At 45.1% G+C, this 20556-nt stretch overlaps 1 protein-coding gene across 1 annotated transcript in view; it reads right to left on the reverse strand.

Annotated features, from left to right (window-relative positions):
• Positions 1–20556, reverse strand: part of PCNX2 (pecanex 2) — a 311805-nt gene that overhangs the window by 15238 nt on the left and 276011 nt on the right. Inside the window, exons 28-32 of the mRNA XM_025356806.1 lie at positions 20092–20204; positions 3811–3955; positions 2585–2815; positions 1397–1671; positions 530–717 (exon numbers count right to left, since the gene is read on the reverse strand). Coding sequence (XP_025212591.1) covers positions 530–717; positions 1397–1671; positions 2585–2815; positions 3811–3955; positions 20092–20204 — 952 coding nt within the window. The remainder of the gene's footprint in view (positions 1–529; positions 718–1396; positions 1672–2584; positions 2816–3810; positions 3956–20091; positions 20205–20556) is intronic.

Here is a 20556-nt window from a genome sequence, read left to right on the forward strand (position 1 = left end):
ATTCAGCCAAGCTTGGCTGCAGCTACCTCCTAGGTTCCTATCTGTGGGCACCCTTCCTCCCCTCTTTTCTTCTGCTCTGAAATGTCAAGTCTAAGTGGAGGAAGGTGAGAATCAGTGAGAAGCAGGAGAGGGAAGGCAGGAGGCCTGTTTGTGTACCCCACAAACACTGGCAGAAGAGGAAGACACTACATGGGTCAATAGCTACAACACGGCCAGATGCAGAAGGCACACCATCACACGGTCATAGAGTGAGAGATGGAATGGAATGGAGCGACCCCTGGACAGGTGGACAGACAGATGAATGGCTGGCCAAGGTCATGGACAGATAGATAAATGGTAAAAGCTGAATCTAACAGATGGAGAGTTGTTTTTCTGAGCAGAAATTACAAGAGTTTGCAAATTTCCGGCATCTATTGTCCCAATGCAAGAAGGTGCTCTCAGAGGTCAAAACAACATCATAACTCAGGGCATTGCTCACTGGGACCAAACAGGACTTCATCAGTAGTTCGGAGGCCCCCACTGCACCCACCTGTTCTCTGTGTCCCTTCACAGGATGACACCCCGTGCTGAGCACCACCTTTTCTGGGCTGTTCTGCGCTGCTCTCCTGGCTGCCACCACTCGGGGCATTGTTGCCACCTGTCGTCGGGGCCCCTCCTCCGTCCACATCTTCAATGTTGCCGCCACTCTGCTGGCGGGCATTGCAGTCCTTCCGCATCCTGTGGGAGGGAGAAATCCTTTGAGGATTCTCACCAACACATTTCTAAATCCCCCTAAACGCTCCACCATGGCCTTGCCTAAATCGGGATCGAAGACCATGCTCTCTAGGTGAGCAGCCACCTGGCATGCTGGTGGGAAGAGGGGCTGTTGTTCGCAAACCTCGGCATCTGGTCAATGAACAGACTGCACCAGGATGAATGGGCTTCAGTCTCAACCTTCCATAGGAACCCTTAGTGCCGAGGCTCGATGGGGAGCTCTGCATCTTCCGGAAAAACTTCTTAGAATTCATCCCAACTGATTACTATGTCCAGGTAAGAAGACTTATTGGATGAGAACTGTGTGCTGGAATGTTCTTCCAGTTCTTGCTAACAGATGTGGAACGGTTACTGCTAAAGACTCATGACCTTGGCAGCAGCTCTGCAAGAACTCAAGCAGATTCTCAGCCTGTGCAAATGTGGGGGAAAGAGATTCTCATCTGTATGAGATTTCCCACGGATTCATAATCTGAGACTGCTTGCTGAAACAAATGATCTGTTCAATGCCACTTGGGGGTAGCAGTTTTAACCATATGAGAAAATGGTGGCTGACACTGAAATGTGAACCAGGAGTACAGAGCTCCCTGCATCCCCCATGCCTTCCCCCAACATCTGGATAGAGGCATTTGTTGTAAAAACTTACCTTACCCACTTGGTCCAGAACCAGGTCCTAATTCTGTCCAAAGTGATGGGTCCACCCCAGACGTTCTTCAGCTGCTTGTGGGTCCCTAGGTAGGATGTGGTTAGTGGGGAGACATACATGGGGTACCCCAGGGGCTGATCGCAGGAGGAGTTAATCAAGTTCCGCAGGACCTGCTTATTGTTCTGGATGCTGCCGCGCTCTGGATTGCGGTTGCGAAGAAATATGAGCTCCTGCTGCTGTCCAGCCCAAAGTCCTCGGACGCATTCTTTGTTAACCTGCCGGTCAGAGAGGGAATGGGAAGAAAGGCAGATGGCCTGTGTTTTCCAGTCTATTGGTTTCTTTTCTTTTCTTTTTTAGATGGAGTTTCGCTCTTGTTGCCCAGGCTGGAGTGCAATGGCGCAATCTTGGCTCACCGCAACCTCCGCCTCCTGGATTCAAGCAATTCTCCTGCCTCAGCCTCCCGAGTAGATGGGCTTACAGGCATGCACCAACACACCTGGCTAATTTTGTATTTTTTAGTAGAGACAGGGTTTCTCCATGTTGGTCAGGATGGTCTCGAACTCCTGACCTCAGGTGATCCGCCCGCCTTGGCCAATCTATTGGTTTTTAACTACAATGAGAGAGCAGGACTCTGGGACTGAATATCTGTGACTACAAAAGTTTGGTGTAAAGCTCTTTTCACAGTCAAGCCAGAAGAGCTGTCCTGCAAGACGGATATGATGCCATCTTCATGGGGAAACTGAGAGAGAATGCAAAGAAAGTAGTTTTTGTTTTCACTTAGTGATTTGAAGCTATATGAAAAGAAGAGCCATTGGGAATAAGGCTTATTGGAGCCAGGAACGGGTTATGAGAGACAGGTGTGGGTTCTAGAGAATTAAAAAGTCTCTACAAATAAGCTATATCCTGACTCTCACCTACATGTGTGTCTACTGGGTCTTCTTGGCAAAGTCTGTGCCTGTGTGCTGGCTCTGAGGTGGAGGGTGATCCTGCCAGGGGAACGCAGCACCCAGCCCGATGCCATGCCCTGCCCCACTTGCCGGCCAGTGCTCCTTCCAGAACATTCCTCTGAACAGAGGATGCCGGCACAGGGACTCCTGTGTCAGTGGCCCCCTGTCCACCACCATTCTATTTCTTCTTAGATAGAGAGATGTGAGCCAACGGGGGACCCAGAAAGCGTGGCTGCCATACCTTGATCACCTTGAAGCTCAGGAAGCTTCTGTGGAGCATGATGACCTTGTACTCGTCGGCGCCCTCGTCCACCACGTGCCGCAGGGTGAGCAGCTCTTCCTTATTGGACAGCACTGCGCCCCGCCAGGCCGGGTCACCCTCGTGGCAGATGACCACCTTCTTCTCGAAGGACTGGATGGCCTCGTAGAGGACTGCTGGGTCTTCATACTCGTCAGGGCAAGTGAACTGGTCCTGGTGGGAAGAAGTGTGGATGGGGGCTGGGCAAGGATCAGAGGAACTCACCCCTGGGAAGCATGCAGGTGGCAACTGTCCAGTGACCTCCAAAGCTAAGCCCTTTCCTCATCTTCCTCTCTCCTGTTCTTTTTCCAAATCCTGAGCTCGGCACAGAGGACACCTCTTTATCTCATTGCACTAACCAATGGAATATGGCTAGAAAAGAGCTTCATGGCTTAGGTTCCTCTGACTTTCGCATATAGTTTTAGATATAGGTTGGGCACTTTTGCTAAGTTATTATCTCTGCACAATACCTGTCTTTCTCCTAGTGGAGTATCACCACGTCCTAGCTGCTCTTGAGGGCAAATCACCATTGGCTAAAGTCAAGAATATCTGGACGGCTTCAATGCTTAGTTACCTAAGTAATAAACCCACTTACAGAGCTGTGGAGAGAAAGGAGACCATATTTTTCAAAGGCCATTTTTTCCCCTAAAGTTTCAGGCTGATCCTCTTTCTTTTTTTTTCCCCAAGAGACAGGGTCTTGCTCTGTCACCCAGGCTGGAGTACAGTGGTGTAGTCATAGCTCACTGCAGCCTGAAACTCCTGGGCTCAAGCAATCCTTCCACCTTAACCTCCTGAGTAGCTGAGTGATACTTAAAAAAAAAAAAAAAAAAAAAAATAGGTTTGGTCAGGCACGGTGGCTCACACCTATAATCCCAGCACTTTGGGAGGCCAAGGCGGGCAGATCACCTAAGGTCGGGAGTTCGAGATCAGCCTGACCAACATGGAGAAACCCTCTCTCTATTAAAAACACAAAATTAGCTGGGCATGGTGGCGCATGCCTGTAATCCCAGCTACTTGGGAGGCTGAGGCAGGAGAATCGCTTGAACCTGGGAGGTGGAGGTTGTGGTGAGCCAAGATCATGCCATTGCACTCCAGCCTGGGCAACAAGAGCGAAACTCCATTTCAAAAATAAAATAAATAAATAAATACATAAGTAAATAGGTTTTTACCTGGTGAAGTTTCAGGGACATCCTGATAGCTGGAGCTACAACTTTATGCAGTAGGTCCATGTCAGCAAATACCCACTCGTCACGTGCTGTTATTCTGAAGTCACCTTTGAAGAGGGCATGGAGGCCATATAGGAAAGAATCCAGGCTGCAAAACAAAGTCCTAACTACTATTAATTCACATGGAACGAATGTTCAGAATCCTGTCATTGTGAGCAAGGTTTGAGTCTCCCATTTGTCCAAGAATTATCTTAACATTTAGGCTGATATAGAAAGAAAAGGAAGGTAACAGGACTCACCCCAATGCACCAAGTGCCTACCCCTATAGCCCATGTTTGGGCCCTCATAAGTGCTAGTGTCATGGTGTGGGCATTGTCTTCAGTCATTTTAGGAGCCACCAAAGTACTTGATTGCTGAATGTGACACTAGGATTTCAGGTCAGAACTGGCCTCACATGTCCACCCAATAATCCCCTAGAGACTACCAGCTCCCCAGAGATAATGATACTAACTGCAGAATAATGCAGGAGCCTTTCTTCTTCTTCTTTGCATTTCTGTATATCATTTCGGGGCTATGTTATTGGATTCAACCACAATATGGAGAGAGGAAATAAAACTAAATGAAATGTCAAATGGGTCGTTTAGGTTCTCAGAGAACATGCATTTCCCAATCCCACCATTTTTTTTTAATGATGAGAGGAAGAGGCAAAAGAGTGAAGCTTAAAACAAAAGATTAAGCAACTTCAGCAAAGTCTCAGGATACAAAATCAACATGCAAAAATCACAAGCATTCATATATACCAATAATAGACAAACAGAGAGCCAAACAATGAGTGAACTGCCATTCACAGTTGCTGCAAAGAGAATAAAATACCTAGGAATACAACTTACAAGAGACGTGAAGGACCTCATCAAGGAGAACTACAAACCACTGCTTAAGGAAATAAGAGAGGACACAAACAAATGGAAAAACATTCCATGCTCATGGATAGGAGAATCAATATCATGAAAATGGCCATACTGCCCAAAGTAATTTATAGATTCAATGCTATCCCCGTCAAGCTTCCATTGACTTTCTTCATATAATTAGAAAAAAATATTTTAATTTCATATGGAACCAGAAAAGAGCCCGTATAGCCAATACAACCCTAAGCAAAAAGAACAAAGCTGGAGGCATCACGCTACCTGACTTCAAACTATACTACAAGGCCACAGTAACCAAAACAGCATGGTACTGGTACAAAAACAGATACATAGACCAATGGAACAGAACAGAGGCCTCAGAAATAATGCCACACATTTGCAACCATCTGATCTTTGACAAACCTGACAAAAACAAGCAATGGGGAAAGGACTCCCTATTTAATAAATGGTGTTGGGAAAACTGGCTAGCCATATGCAGAAAACTGAAACTGGACCCCTTCCTTACACCTTATACAAAAATTAACTAAAGATGGATTAAAGACTTAAATGTTAGACCTAAAACCATAAAAACCCTAGAAGAAAACCTAGGCAATACCATTCAGGACATAGGCATGGGCAAAGACTTCATGACTAAAGCACGAAAAGCAATGGCAACAAAAGCCAAAATTGACAAATGGGATCTAATTATACTAAAGAGCTTCTCCCCAGCAAAAGAAACTATCATCAGAGTGAACAGGCAACCTACAGAATGGGAGAAAATTTTTGCAATCTATCCATCTGACAAAGGGCTACAATCCAGAATCTACAATGAACTTAAACAAATTTACAAGAAAAAACCCCATCAAAAAGTGGGCAAAGGATATGAAGAGACACTTCTCAAAAGAAGACATTCATGTGGCCAAAAAACATATGAAAAACAGATCATCATCACTGGTCATCAGAGAAATGCAAATCAAAACCACAATTAGATACCATCTCATGCCAGTTAGAATGGCAATCATTAAAAAGTCAGGAAACAACAGATGCTGGAGAGGATATGGAGAAATAAGGATGCTTTTACACTGTTAGTGGGAGTGTAAATTAGTTCAACCATTGTGGAAGACAGTATGGCGATTCCTCAAGGATCTAGAACCAGAAATACCATTGACCCAGCAATCCCATTACTGGGTATATACCCAAAGGATGATAAATCATTCTACTATAAAGATACATGCACACATATGTTTACTGCAGCACTATTCACAATAGCAAAGACTTGGAATCAACCCAAATGCCCATCAATGATAGACTGGATAAAGAAAATGTGGCACATATACACCATGGACTACTATGCAGCCATAAAAATGAATGAGTTCATGTCCTTTGCAGGGACCTAGATAAAGCTGGAAACCATCATTCTCAACAAACTAACACAAGAACAGAAAAGCAAACACTGCATGTTCTCGCTCGTAAGTGGGAGTAGAACAATGAGAACACATGGACCCAGGGAGGGGAACATCACACACCAGGGCCTGTTGGAGGCTGGGGGGCTAGGGGAGGGATAGCATTAGGAGAAATACCTAATGTAGATGACGGGTTGATGGGTGCAGCAAACCACCACAGCATGTGTATACTATGTAACAGACCTGCACGTTCTGCACATGTATCCCAGAACTTAAAGTATAATAATAATAATAAAAGAATTCAATTCAATTGTTTTTCATATTTGGCCAACACTCAATTATATAAAAATTACAGCTCCACACACTTACATATTTTTTTAAAAAGATGGATCTTTCAAGATTATTCGGGTGTTCAGGTTCCTAGGATTTTCCTGCCTCGCTTCCATTTCCCACACATCACTCAGAGTTGCCAGGATGAAGAACAGGGGTATCACCCAAGGGAAATCTCTCAGAGCCTGGGGCCTTTAAATTTTGGATGAACCTGGGGAGTAGGTTTGGGAAAGCAACTCATCCTGCATTCCTAGGAGAGGAAGAACAGTTTCTCCTTTTTTTCCTGTGTTTTCTTTCTGTAAGTATTCTCTATGGCAGCCGCCTCTTACAACCCTGGTCTCTCACATCCCCAAGAGGTAGTTACGAGGCAAGTACAAGAAACAGCTTCCCTGACAGGGTCGGCTTGGGACAGAATGAGCAGGGCATGTGTGTGAAGGCAGTCTCTGAGGAAGGCTCCTCCTAAGGATTTAATGAGTTTGCTCACTGAGCAAGGCTTCTGATTCAACACAGCGCATTAGACCTGCACATCAGGGAATTAGTTCCACTGATTGCTATTTTAGCATTTCAATGTGATGTACCACTATCATTAATATCTAGGACTCCCTTGAGAAAGAGGCTGCCAAGGCTTCACGGCTTCAGAGCAGACTGTGGGAAACAGGAACAGCCAGGGGCTGGTCAGGTGGGGTTCGGGGTGCTGTGGCCTAGAGGAGCCTGGAATCTTCCAGAAAAAGATCCAAGAAGCTATCAAAAGCTTCCTGGGGCCGTGAGCTTTAGCAACTGCCTAAGAGGCACCAAGAAGACTATTTTACAACAGCAGAGTCAGGCTGCAGGTAGGCTGATGCCGAGAATGGAGGCTTCTAAACATGAATAATGACCACTACCTGCTCTCAATAGAAAACATTTGGAAATGCTCCCAGCATCAGATAGGAGCTACGTGCCAAAATGAGAGAGCTAACTCCTGAAAAATGGGTGGGATTTATTCAGGAAAGGATTCGGAGGGGCATGATACTTTCTCAGAATGGCCTTGCATACGCATAAGAGAAAAAGCTGTCTCCAGATGTAGAGATGGGGATAGTGGAAAAGGAAGATTAACACCCAGACACCCAGCGCAACATCCACAGACAAAAGAGAAGAGCCAGGAATCGCAGGCATCAGCCTAGTGTTTGCCCAGCTGCATGTGCCCAGCAGCCATCAACTGCTCACTCACCAGCAGAAGAAAGGCAGGCTCCACAGGCTGCCTTTCTAAGATGCTTGAGTTCCATCGAAGGCCACCAACAATGGATATTTTCCCTGTCATTTCTATTTTCAGAGAAAATGAGACATTGGGGTGCTTCCTGCTGTTCCATTACTGAAATGATTCTCAATGTAGAAAACAAAGTCTGAGTTAGAATTCCACTAGATTGGGGATATTATCCCCAGCACCTTAGAGATCAAGGCATCCTAAAAGGAAGGTGTTTCATTACCTGGGTTTTTTCCCCCCGAGAGAATGAAGAGGGGGAAGGTGGTGAGCTGTGACAAGCCAAGCGGGGGTGGGCGGCAGCAGAGGTCTGCGGGACACCTGCAGCACATTTCTGTTGGAGCTTCACAGGGCTGTCTTTTCAAAGCTCTATTGAGAAATGACAGGCTCCCACCCTCAGGCCAACAGCTGGAGCTGGGCTTTTATTACTGGGAAATAGTGTTGCATCTGAGTCATTCAAGGTTGGCCTTCCTGGGGACTAAAACAGCCCCCACTCCCAGCCCTGTGGAGGATGTCAGTGAAGCAGGTCATCTTATCATAGTCGGTCAGCTGGGAAGTCAGTGGTGTGGGATTACACAGGGGCAGAGAGGGCAGGCAGGGCCCTGAAAAAACCTGGCACATGTGTAATCGTGTGTTAGGGGAGCATGTTCACACATAGAAGACCAAAGGCTATGGCACTGAGATAAGCTGGCACTAGCTTCCATGGCACCATGGAAGTGCTAAGTACTGTCATAAATAAAAACAGCACTAGAAAAATGTCATGCTTTCAGATGATGAGGAGCTATCACTTGAGTACATTTCCTTTTTAACTGGAAAAAGCTGGAGTATATTGCGTAGGCTGTAACACTGCGCTACTCATTGCAGAATGAATCCATCACTTGCTGTTCTTCTGCTTCCTCACCCACTTCCTGTGACATAGCTGGTGGTTATGTGTGTAGAGGGGAGGCTGGAGCCTGAGTGCAAAGCACAGTTGTTTACAACTTTCCTGGAAATGGCTGTTCTCTGGCTGGAGGCTGGCGCCATTTCCACGATGCCCAGGACAGCCCCCACCACAAAGAACCCTATAGCTCAAAATGTCCATAGTGCCGCTGCTGAGAAACCCTGCTTTTTCAGAAAGACAGAGTAGCAGTGGAGGAGAAGTCTCCAAGTATTGGACAATGGGGTCCTTATCTTAAGTCTTAATGAACCTTGGGATGCAGAGAGAAACAGCTCTAATGTGGGGATAGTTTCTGCAGGACTCACAGGGGGATCTCCAGCACCATGACTGATTTGTTCATTTTAGTTAATTGCCAAACAGGCCTGTACATACTATGTTATTTACAGATTAGCATTGTGAAGCGCCTTCTGCTGCCGCGCACTGCCATAAACGGAACGCTTGTAGAACATATGTAAACAATTAAGTGTGATTTACTGGCTGGGTGTCCCATGTTTACGGATTAGTAACAGAAATACTCAGTGTGTGTGTGCCCGTCTACCTGTCACTGTCCCAGGCTCAGATAGCATCTCCACCTCGGGGACTGCAGCAAGGTCTCTTCATGTGTGCCTTATTCCTCTCTGTGGAATCCAGCAACCACACACCGGTTTCACGTCAATCCCATGCTCCTGACCACACTCTCCTGCTGTAGTTCCCCAAACAAAAACAACGATCCAAAGGTGTGTACAGTGCCACATGCCTGTAGTTTCAGCGACGTGGAAGGCTGATGTGGGGAGTTCAAAGATGTAGTGCATTCTGATGGCACCTGTGAGTAGCCATTGTACTCCAGCTTGGGCAACATAGAGATGTCCTGTCTCTTAAAACACACACACACACACACACACACAGAGCACAGTGTTCTAGATGACTAGTACCATCTCTGAGTAACTAAAAGTGAAACAGAAGGAAACACTCTCCATTTGTATGGTGACTTGTGGGTTACTAAGTGCTTTCCAGTCCATCCTCTCCTTCTCACAGATGCATGATGTAATTATTATAGCCCTTCCATATGAGAAGCAACAGGCCAGAAAAAGTTGAGAGAGAGAGTAAGATGGGTTGGAACAAATACTCAGTATTTTATGCCACACTGAAGAAGCAAAGAAGAAAACCCACAGCTGCTTCCAGGCTACCTACCTCTCTAGCAAACATGGAGTTGCTTTTATAATGTGTAACTAGAGTCATCTTCTTCTTTATAATTTAGTTTTTTGAGACGGAGTCTCTCTCTGTTGCCCAGGCTGGAGTGCTGTGGCGTGATCTCAGCTCACTGCAACCTCCACCTCCCAGGTTCAAGTGATTCTTGCACCTCAGCCTCCCAAGTAGCTGGGATTACAGGCACCTGCCACCATGCCCGGCTAAATTTTTTTGTATTTTTAGTAGAGACGGGGTTTCACCATGTTGGCCAGGCTAGTGTCGAACTCCTGACCTCAAGAGATCCACTCGCTTCAGCCTCCCAAAGTGCTGAGATTACAGGCGTGAGCCACCACGTCTTTTTTTTTTGAGACGGAGTCTCGCGCTGTGTCACCCAGGCTGGAGTGCAGTGGCGCGATCTCGGCTCACTGCAAGCTCCGCCTCCCAGGTTCACGCCATTCTCCTGCCTCAGCCTCCGAGTAGCTGGGACTACAGGCGCCCGCCACCACGCCCGGCTAGTTTTTTGTATTTTCAGTAGAGACAGGGTTTCACCATGTTAGCCAGGATGGTCTCGATCTCCTGACCTCGTGATCCACCCACCTCGGCCTCCCAAAGTGCTGGGATCACAGGCTTGAGCCACCGCGCCCGGCCTAGCCACCACGTCTTAAAGGCCTGCTCAGAGCTGTGTGAGAATGAACTAATCCCTTTAAAGGCTTCAGTTGAGCCACAACACTGAAAGCGCTGTGAGTATAGTTCTTGAACTCATCCCCATCTCACCCCCCTAATTGGTGTGTATACTCTGCACAGACCCTGAATTGAGAGTGTGTTAATACTGCATTCATAAACTCTTTATCCAGGAAGTTACTCCATTGGCTCTAAAATCAGGACCACCCCTGATTGGGATCCCAGCTCTCTTCTACCTGGTAAAGAACATTCAGAAAGAACACTCGGTAAAGAACACGTGATGTCCCCCAAATAGCTCCAAGGTGCTTCACTTCCTCTAGAGTTCAGGTGCTGCACTGAGAGGCAGCATATGGGCCTACAGGGTTGGAGGGATGGGAGCCAGGAGCTCCAAACTGAAGCTTAAATCTTGGCTCTGATACTTGTCTCTTGCCCTCATTATCATCAATTTCTTTCTGTGTTCACTCATATGATCAATTACTGCCAGGCATATTTAGACTTGGTGAGGGTCTTGCTAGGAATTTCTTTCCATGGGTGACCCAGTGCACAAGTGGGGTCTGCGGACAATGGGTGCCTGTTGGTGAGGGGGTGGGACAATTCCAAATACACCCCAGTGTCCAGCATTCACTTTGTCCTATGGGATCAAAGCCTGTGTCCTCAATGACTCAGTAAATGTGTCCAAGTGAGCTGGGTATGGAGGGTGCACAGTGGCAGTACCTCCTATGGGAAAGGCACTGGGCTGGCAGGAAAGGGCAAGATGCCACCCCAGGGGTGAAGCATCCCTGAGCTCAGGCCATACTGAGCATCAGAGCCATGACTCCTGCAGCAGGCGCCGTCAGCAGCTCTCAGCATCACAACCCAGCACAGGACAGGTCCACAAGGAAGCATGCGTAGGTGAGAAGGTGGATGCCCTGGAGCAGCTCGGCCACCCCAGGGAAGTGTCCATGCAGAGCTGGGGGGAGTGTGGTGTGTTCTTGCAGAGCAGATGGAGATTAACTGCTGGGAGATGTTGTGGACAGCGGGACAGTGTGGCCAGTAGGAGCGAGGACTCTGGAGTCTGGGCATGACTCTGTGGTGAGACCCGCACAAATCACTTTGTGCTTCAGATATCCCAGCTGTGAAATCGAGCCAATAATACCTATCTCATTCTCTCTCATGCTTTCAGAGAAGACGAAATGCATTAACTCTCCTAACTCGCATTAGCACTCTGCCCAGTACCTAGTGGGCACCGCTGTAAGTGTTCACTGATACTGTTATTGTTATTTTCACCCCTGAACTAGTATATTTCAGCAGTCAATATCCAGGCCACCGTGGCTTCAAACTAAGCACGTTTGAATTGCAGAATCTCATATAATCACTGGAAATAAATTATGTTGGCTAAAGGATTTCAGTGATATTGGTGATATTGCTTCAAATAAATCGTTAAGTGTGAAATAATAATTAACAAAAGAGAAATAACAAAAATGCAAAATTTAATTAAAAATATATTTTTAAAGTATGTTTCACCTCATGATGTTTTAGCAGCAATAGTTCTCTGCTCGGAGGCTCCACATCAAGCAGACCAACTACTATTGTCTGGTGCAAAATCCTTCATAAGCCCGGCCTGATGACCAGGGCTGGGCGGGCTATAGAAGAATCAGTCACTCGGCAGCTTGTTCAAAATCACAGATTTCCAAATTCAAGATGTAGAGAGTCCATGTCACTGGTTTGTGATGGAGTTTAGGGTCTGTATTCTGATCAAGCTCCCTCGGTGATTCTGAGGTTTGGAGTCACGGGACCAGAGAACCTGCGGTCTCCTAAAGATGCCAAGACATTTCAGAGAAGCAGGGAGCTGGAACCTGGAGGAAAGCCCATACGCCAGGCTGGGGTGGGAGGGGCCTTGCCACACTGCATTGGAATTTAAGGTTCCAGAAACTTCTGCTCCTTTGTAGGCTATCATTTTTTCCCCCTATGCTTTAAACTTGGATATTTTTCTCATGTTCCAAGATTGTGATTTTAGCTGATAACATGATTTTAATCTCCTAGGTCAGATCTTGCATCCTGTTTACTTTATCGGATTCTGATTTCTGAGTTTCCTTAGTCTGGCAAATGGACCTTAATTTCCTTTACAAGATCATCCACTGTGACATGACAGCTGGCCCCAGTGTGAGGCCTCATCTCCAGTGGAAGTTCAGGAGGAGAAGTGGAGATGATGTCCTAGATTTCTGAAGAGAATATTTCCTCAGCACGCTGTGGGTGGGAGGAGTGTGTAGATGGTAGATGGAGTGACCTCAGACCACAACAGTGACCTCCTGCCACAAGGCAGCATGCCAGGGCTTGGCAGAGCACACTTCGGTTTGGCTTGTTTCCCTATCACTTTTCAAGATCAAATGTGCCTTAAATTTTCTATCCTCTTAGAAGCTTACTCTACTCTGAGTCAGTAATTTTTTTTTTACAAGCAAACCTGTTGCTTCTGTAAAATGCAGCCATCTTCTCCTAACCTCTATTGATGGAGCATCAGCTAGAATCTGCCTCATCGCCTTTCATGTATTTGAAGACAGTAATCCAACCATCTCATAGCCGCTGTGGTCACTGAAACTATTTTGACTTCCTACTAAAACATCTCATTATATCTGGATGGATTTCTTCAGTGGGAGACACAGTTTTCCAAGAAGGTATGTCTCAAACCTTAAATCTAAAAAAATAAGTGTTTTCTTGTCACATCCATATGAACCCATTCCATCTCCATAACATATCAACATTTTATTTAAAGACAATTTAGATAAAGGTAGTCTGTTGCTCACTTGTATTTGGCATCTCATTTAAGATGATTTTGAATTTGCTCATCTTCCCTAATTTTGCATGCATATATTTTTCTTTCTTCAGGACTACCCATCAAATGTATGTCACTTTTGTAAAGTCAAGACATTTCCCCCAACAAATCGGTCAAGTGAAGCGTATCTTTAAGACCTACCAGGGAAGCCAGCGTTCACCATCACCTGATGTCCTTTAGCACTAACTATGTAAGAATGACTTGTTGCGTCTCCTACAGTACACCTAAGGACATACTCCCCATTTAAAAATTATACAACCATAGAGCACTATGCAAACATACACAATTATGAGCCATTCTTACTTTGCACTTGAATATAATCATACTAAGTAAAAGATTAGCACATTGAGGCTGGGTGCGGTGGCTCACACCTGTAATCCCAGCACTTTTGGAGGCCGAGACAGGCGGATCACCAGGTCAGGAGTTCGAGACCATCCTGGCTAACATGGTGAAACCTTGTCTCTGCTAAAAAAACAAAAATTAGTTGGGCGCGGTGGTGGGCGCCTGTATTCCCAGCTACATGGGAGGCTGAGGCAGGAGAATGGTGTGAACCCAGCGGAGCTTGCAGTGAGTGGAGATCGCGCCACTGCACTCCAACTTGGGTGACAGAGAGAGACTCCATCTCAAAAAAAAAAAAAAAAAAAAAAAAAAAAGATTAGCACATTGAATCCATCATTGTATAAAAACAGTAATATGACCAAGTAGAATTTATCTTGGAATTGTAAGGGTGTTTCAACATGAGGAAATCTACTAATGTAACACAACATTAATAGATTAAAGGAGAATAATAATATCATCTGAATTATGGCCCCCAATTCTATACAAATTACAAATTCAACATCCTTTTTTTTTTTTTTGAGACAGAGTCTCACTCTGTCGCCCAGGCTGGAGTGCAGTGGCACGATCTTGGCTCACTGCAACCTCCACCTCCCAGGTTCAAGCAATTCTTCTGCCTCAGCCTCCCATGTAGCTGGGACTAAGGCGCTGGCCACCAGGCATGGCTATTTTTTGTATTTTTAGTAGAGACAGGGTTTCACCATGTTGGTCAGGCTGGTCTTGAACTCCCGACCTCAGGTGATCTGCCTGCCTCAGTCTCCCAAAGTGCTGGGATTACAGCGTGAGCCACCGCGCTCGGCTTCAACATCCTTTCTTGATAAAGCTTTAGCAAGCTAGGAAAAGAAAGAAACTCCCTGCCTTCATAACAGTGGTTTCATAGAAACCTAAACCAAACTCCATTTTAAAAATTAATTTTAATTTTAAGTTCCATGGTATATGTGCAGGATGTGCAGGTTTGTTACACAGGTAAATGTGCGCAATGGTGCCAAACCCCATTTTCAATGCTCAAATATTAGGCTCATTCCCATTAATGTCTGGATTAGGCCAAGGATGCTGCAGTAGGCAGAATAATGGCCCCCAAGGATGCCCATGTCCTAATCCCTGAAACCTGTGAGTAGGTTACCTTACAAGGCAAAAGGAATTCTGTAGATGTGATTAAATTGAGGATCTTAAAATGAAGAGAGTATCTGGGTGGGTCCAATGTAATCATAAGGATGTGAACGAGGAAGGCAGAACCCTGTGTTCAAGTCAGAGAGATTTCAGGATGCAACACTGCTGGCTTTGAAGATGAAAGGGGCCATAGGGATGTAAGCAGCCTCTAGAAAAGGAACGGATTTTCCCCTCAGAGCCTCCTTCTGGAGGGGATGGAAGCTCTACAGTCTTGAAGACACCATGACTGTAGTCTGCTGAAATCCATTTAGGACCCCTGACCTCTGAGACTGAAATATACTGAATGCATACTGCTTTAAGCCACCAAGTGTGTTGTAACTTGTTATAGCAGCAGTGCAGCATCAGATGCCAAACTGCAAAGTGGTGCTGGGGGCCTCAGCCAGTCCACTAAGAAAAAGAATGGAGTTATAAACCTTGAAAAGAAAAAGAGTCAAACTGTCACCATTTTTAGATGTTTTTCTTTCCACCAGAAAATCAGATAATTAATTGAAATATTATTACGTTAATAACAGAGTTCAGTAGAATTGCTCAGAATGGGATAAATCTTAAAAAATAACTTCCTGGACACTAGAAGTAACCAATTGGAAAATGTGAGAGAAGAAATGGTTCTGTTCACAATCACAACAAAACTGTAAAATACTTAGAAATAACCTCATTAAGAAATTACAAATCTCTAAAAATGATAAAATTTTACCAAAGGAGTTTTAAAACTGAGCAATCAGAAAGATACACCACATTATTAAATAATGCTCATTTTGTTTTCTCAAATTAATCTGTATATTAAATACAATCTCCATCAAAATTCCAATGGAAATTCTAAAACTTTACCTTGAAGAGAAAATGAGCAAGACTAGCATGCCAACAGAAAACTATAAAAGACAAGAAGAAAGTAAAGACAGGAGGACTTGGCTTATCAGATGTCAGAACAATGCATCACTCCAGTAAACCAAACAGTATGGCATCATTGTAAGAACAGACAAATTGAGCACTTTAGCAGAAGCAAACCCAGAAGTACTCCATTTATGTACGGGGATGTAGTATCTAGCAAAAGTGGTACTTCAAGTCAGTGATAATTTTTACTAATTAATTAATGATGAGATACCAAATATAAATGACCAATAAACATGAGGAAAGATTCTTATTCCTTACTGTTAATAGGAATGTAAGTTCAAATAAGAACAAGATATCATTTCTTACCCCTACTCACAGGTTTCAGGGATTAGGACATGGGCATCCTTGGAGGCCATTATTCTGTCTATCACAGCACAATCTGGACATGAATGGGAATGAGTCTAATATTTTAGCATTGAAAATGGGGTTTGGCACCATTGCACACATTTACCTAGAGACTAGAAAAATCCAAAGCAATGGAATGCCCAGCATTAGTGAGCACATGGCAAAACACTATTGTCAAAAGTGCACGTTGGAACAGCTTTTTTGGAAAGCAGAGCAATTTCAGTGTATCTATGATATTATGATTTTACATATATATAATGATTTTATTTTATTTAAATATTAAATATATTAAATTTTTATTATTTGATTATTATTTATGATATTATGATTTGATAGATAGATAGGTTTTCATCCACAGTTCCAGGCTTACAACTCCCACAACTCTTGTTATAGTCCTTTGTTATAATGCGGGGGCACTTCCAGCCTTAGAAGCAGGCCTCGTGAAACAGAATCTCTCTCTGTGATCTCTTGTTCTCCTTTTACCTGGCCAAGGCAAGACTCGAATCTGACAGTGGGTCCTAAGACCCTCATTCCAGAAAGGGCCCTGTCCCATATTCTGGAGAAAAGAATGATGCACAGAGAGGCCCAGAAGAATCTGAGCAGACCGGCCTTGCTGGGTTTAGGTAAAGCCCTTTGTGCCCAATCATATTTCTGCACAGCTGTCCAAGTTTCAGTCATGGACAACCAATGACGCTCCATAACAGGCCCAAAGGACGCACAGTCCCAGGGGCTTCTACAGAGTGAACACGTGCAGGCAGATAGGAAGGTGAAGAAGAATTCATCCACCTGCCTGGAGAGTGGCGCACCCCAACTTCACAGGGATGGAAGCTCCTGTGCTCAAGACCCTTTCAGACCTGGCCCTATGCATCTCTTCATCTGGCTGTTTATTTGTATCCTTTAAAATATCCTTCATAATAAACCAGTAAATGTGTTTCCCTGGATTCTGTGAGCTGCTCTAGCAAACTAATTGACCCCAAAGAGGGAATTGTGGGACCCCTCACGTAGAAGCCAGTCGGTCAGAAGTTTGGGCGGCCCAGACTTGTGGGCCTCAACCTTCAACCTGTGGGATCTGACACCAGCTCTGGTCAGTGTCAGAAGTGAACTGGAGGGCACCCAGCTAGTGTGCAGAGCTGCTTGCTTGCAGGGAGAAATCCCATATATTTTGGGGCCACAGAAGTCTTCTGTGTTGATGAGTGTTGTTGTTTTTGTGTGAGAAGAGAGGAAAAACATGGTTTGAGAGTTTTTCCCTAAACAGTATCTATAAAAATTACGCATAAAATTTGTTTGAGCTCTGGAGACTATTTTTTTCAAGTCAAACTATTTATGGCACCCTAGCAGATTAAATGGAAATCCCAGCTGTTGGTTGAAGAGCGGTGGGGCCCTGCCAGGCTCCAACCTCCCCTCCCACTACATCCTCCACCCCGAACCCCAGGCACATCCAACCAGGTTAGAACTTCATGACTGCAGACCATGGGCTTAGGGTGGGATGTAAAAGAAGTTGTCTTTTGTAAGCAAAAAAAACTGAAAGGAAAGTGTCTTGGAGGATCTTTCTATGTGAAAGTGAACCAGTGAAGTGAACTCAGTGAAGTGAACCAGACCCAAATAACCAAGTGTTTCCCTAGAATACTAAGAGGATTCTCCCCAGAGTTACCTCATCACCATATCTGCAGCAAGTAGAGTTGACATCGAGTATGAGAAACTATCTGAAACAAAGGAAGTCCCATCAAAACAAAGTTTAAAAAAGCAGCTGGTAAGCATGGCGTTTAATTAAAGAAAAAGAAATAAAGCGGACCAAACAAGAACCGCCTGGATCAGGAATATCTGAACAAGTTACACAAAGAACAAGACTGAAAAAGCCTTTGAAAATGTCTTAGATATGAAATGATATTTGCAACTTGAAGTTTATAAGACATTTCAAATTGATCCAACAAAAGAGCTTTTTAAAATCATTTTCCCAGGTGCTACGAATATCTCAAGAGTCATTTTGTGATTTTAAGTGCAAGATCCTATGAAGCCCTTCTCAAACACTGTTCTCTGCTTACCATTTAATGAGGAGCCTGATCTTGGGGGCTACATCATCATGTTTTATGAAGCCCACAGAGGAGTCGTCTGCTAGACCCGCAGTAATCATCAAGCTTAGTCCCAGATGGCCACAAAGAGAATGCCCTGAGTCCAGTGTGGGACTGAGTCAGGTAAGAGGACAGGGAGAGACTGGAGGCCAGCCAGCTCCTCCCCAGGAGATTGGCCTAAAATAGGCATTAACATGAGACTTTAAGGGTCAGACTTTTGGCATTTCTCACCTGTAAAAAGGATCATGAAATTCTGAGACGTGGGAGATGAAAGAGTAGTTGATGTCAGAAATTCTAACTACCCTCGGTTCTTACCTGTCCCTCTTGGTGACTCCAGGCTACTGCCTCCAGAGGGAAATGGAAAGCACTGGCAGCCACAACACTTTACCCTTTATCAACTCACAATTCTTACTTGATGATACCTCCCAACAACTTGCCACCAGTGTAGATTCACAGCTGCCCCTTTCAAGAAGGACATTCGGAAACACAGTCAACAAGTCTCCCTGGGCTTGGTTACCTGACAGCCCAGAACTGTGAAGGTTGCTAAACAAATAGACAGGTGGGTTTTGCCCTTAACAAGCTTATAATCCCACCTAACGACACAAAACTCACTCAAGTCAGTATCAAAAGAACCCCTTTTGCAGAGCACCATCAACAATATAATATAGACACAATGAAGCAAGTCCAAGTAGAAAACATCCTGGGGATGGGGCAGAGGCTACGTAGAGGCACCCTTTCTTCTCTAAGCTCCCTAGGTTTGTGTTCTCAAGCTTGGCTGCCCATTGACATCACCTGGGAGCTTTTGAAACTTGGAATTTGTGGTCCCACCCACAGACATGCTGATAGATTGATTAAATATCCTGGGAATCAGGATATTTAAAAGCCTGACAGGAGATTGTAATGCGCACGTGGGGTTGAGAACCACTCATCAAGGTGATTCCACCTTGTGGGCAGGCAGAGTTCAGCACCACGGCCCATAGTGCTGAAAAAGGGGACATCTGCGCAGTGGCCGCTGATTTGGGTGATTTGAAGCTGATTGATGAAATTTTTTTTTTTTTTTTTTTTTTTTTTTGAGACGGAGTCTCGCTCTGTCGCCCAGGCTGGAGTGCAGTGGCCGGATCTCAGCTCACTGCAAGCTCCGCCTCCTGGGTTCACGCCATTCTCCCGCCTCAGCCTCCCGAGTAGCTGGGACCACAGGCGCCCGCCACCTCGCCCGGCTAATTTTTTGTATTTTTTAGTAGAGACGGGGTTTCACCGTATTAGCCAGCATGGTCTCGATCTCCTGACCTCGTGATCCGCCCATCTCGGCCTCCCAAAGTGCTGGGATTACAGGCTTGAGCCACCGCGCCCGGCCTGATTGATGAAATTTTAAGAGCAGTTTGGCATGAGTACTGTTTCTTTGGTGGACAACACCACCTGAGTGACACAGGGTGCCAGAGAGCCAGCAGAGTTCGATTTTGTTTTTGTTCTTTAAAAAGACAGACATGAGCTATTTGCCCACTGAGGGGAGAGACCCAACAGAGAAAGGGTTTGAAAAACAGAAGGAGCATCCAATTCAACAGCGCCCCAAGGAGACAGGGTGAAGCAGGGTCTGGACTAGAGCACACATGTGAGGATTTTCTTTTATGAAGACAATTAGCGGAAAGGGAACTAACACTGATTGAGCACCAACTCTGTTAGGTACCGGGCTAGGCACTTCATAGGCATGATTTCATTGAATCTTCCCAGCAAATCTGCAAGGACCTCTGTAACAAAGAAGGTCCTATACCCAGAATCCCTGGGTCTTGACTCTTCCATGTGAATGATATTTCCAAATCAAATACTCCAAAAGAGCAGTGATCAAAAAAAATGTTCTTGCAGGCCCAACATAATTTATTATGAAAAGAACTATCTGAAAATAGTATAATAAGTCCAGCTTCAAAATAAAGAAAATGATTGACAAAATCTGTCAAACATGTAAAAGTGGGTGCCTGTACCTAAGAGATTCTAACTTCTCCCCACAGGTACCTGATGGCCATATTGTGAGCGGCCGTTCCTAGAGCTCTCCTCCCCAGGGTGCACAGGGCGAAGGACAGGGTCACCAAGGGAGAGTCCTCGTCACTGTCCAGGGTCTTTGAAGGCTGAAAGAGCAAGAAGTTAACTCAGCTTTCACACAGGTTCCAATATGTACCAACACAGACTCATAAATGTAGAGTGACAGTGGCTTTGTAAGTCAGCCACGTGGTCATCCAGTCCCCTCTAAGATGACCTCACAGACAGGGAACACTCAGCTTCCTGAAGCAGTTTCTGCTGTGGTTGGACATGAAATAAATAAATAAATAAATAAGTAAAGTGGAAAAGTTATTTTAGGAGAGAAAAGGGCCTACAACATGGGCTGATGACCTGCTTTTCTGGGATTTGAAATATGGCACTTCAGGTCATAAAGATGGGCAGTGATTACAGTCAAATGGGTGCCCACCTTAACACTCTCCA

Source organism: Theropithecus gelada, chromosome 1, assembly GCF_003255815.1.
Source record: "Theropithecus gelada isolate Dixy chromosome 1, Tgel_1.0, whole genome shotgun sequence".
NCBI classification, from domain to species: Eukaryota; Metazoa; Chordata; class Mammalia; order Primates; family Cercopithecidae; genus Theropithecus; species Theropithecus gelada.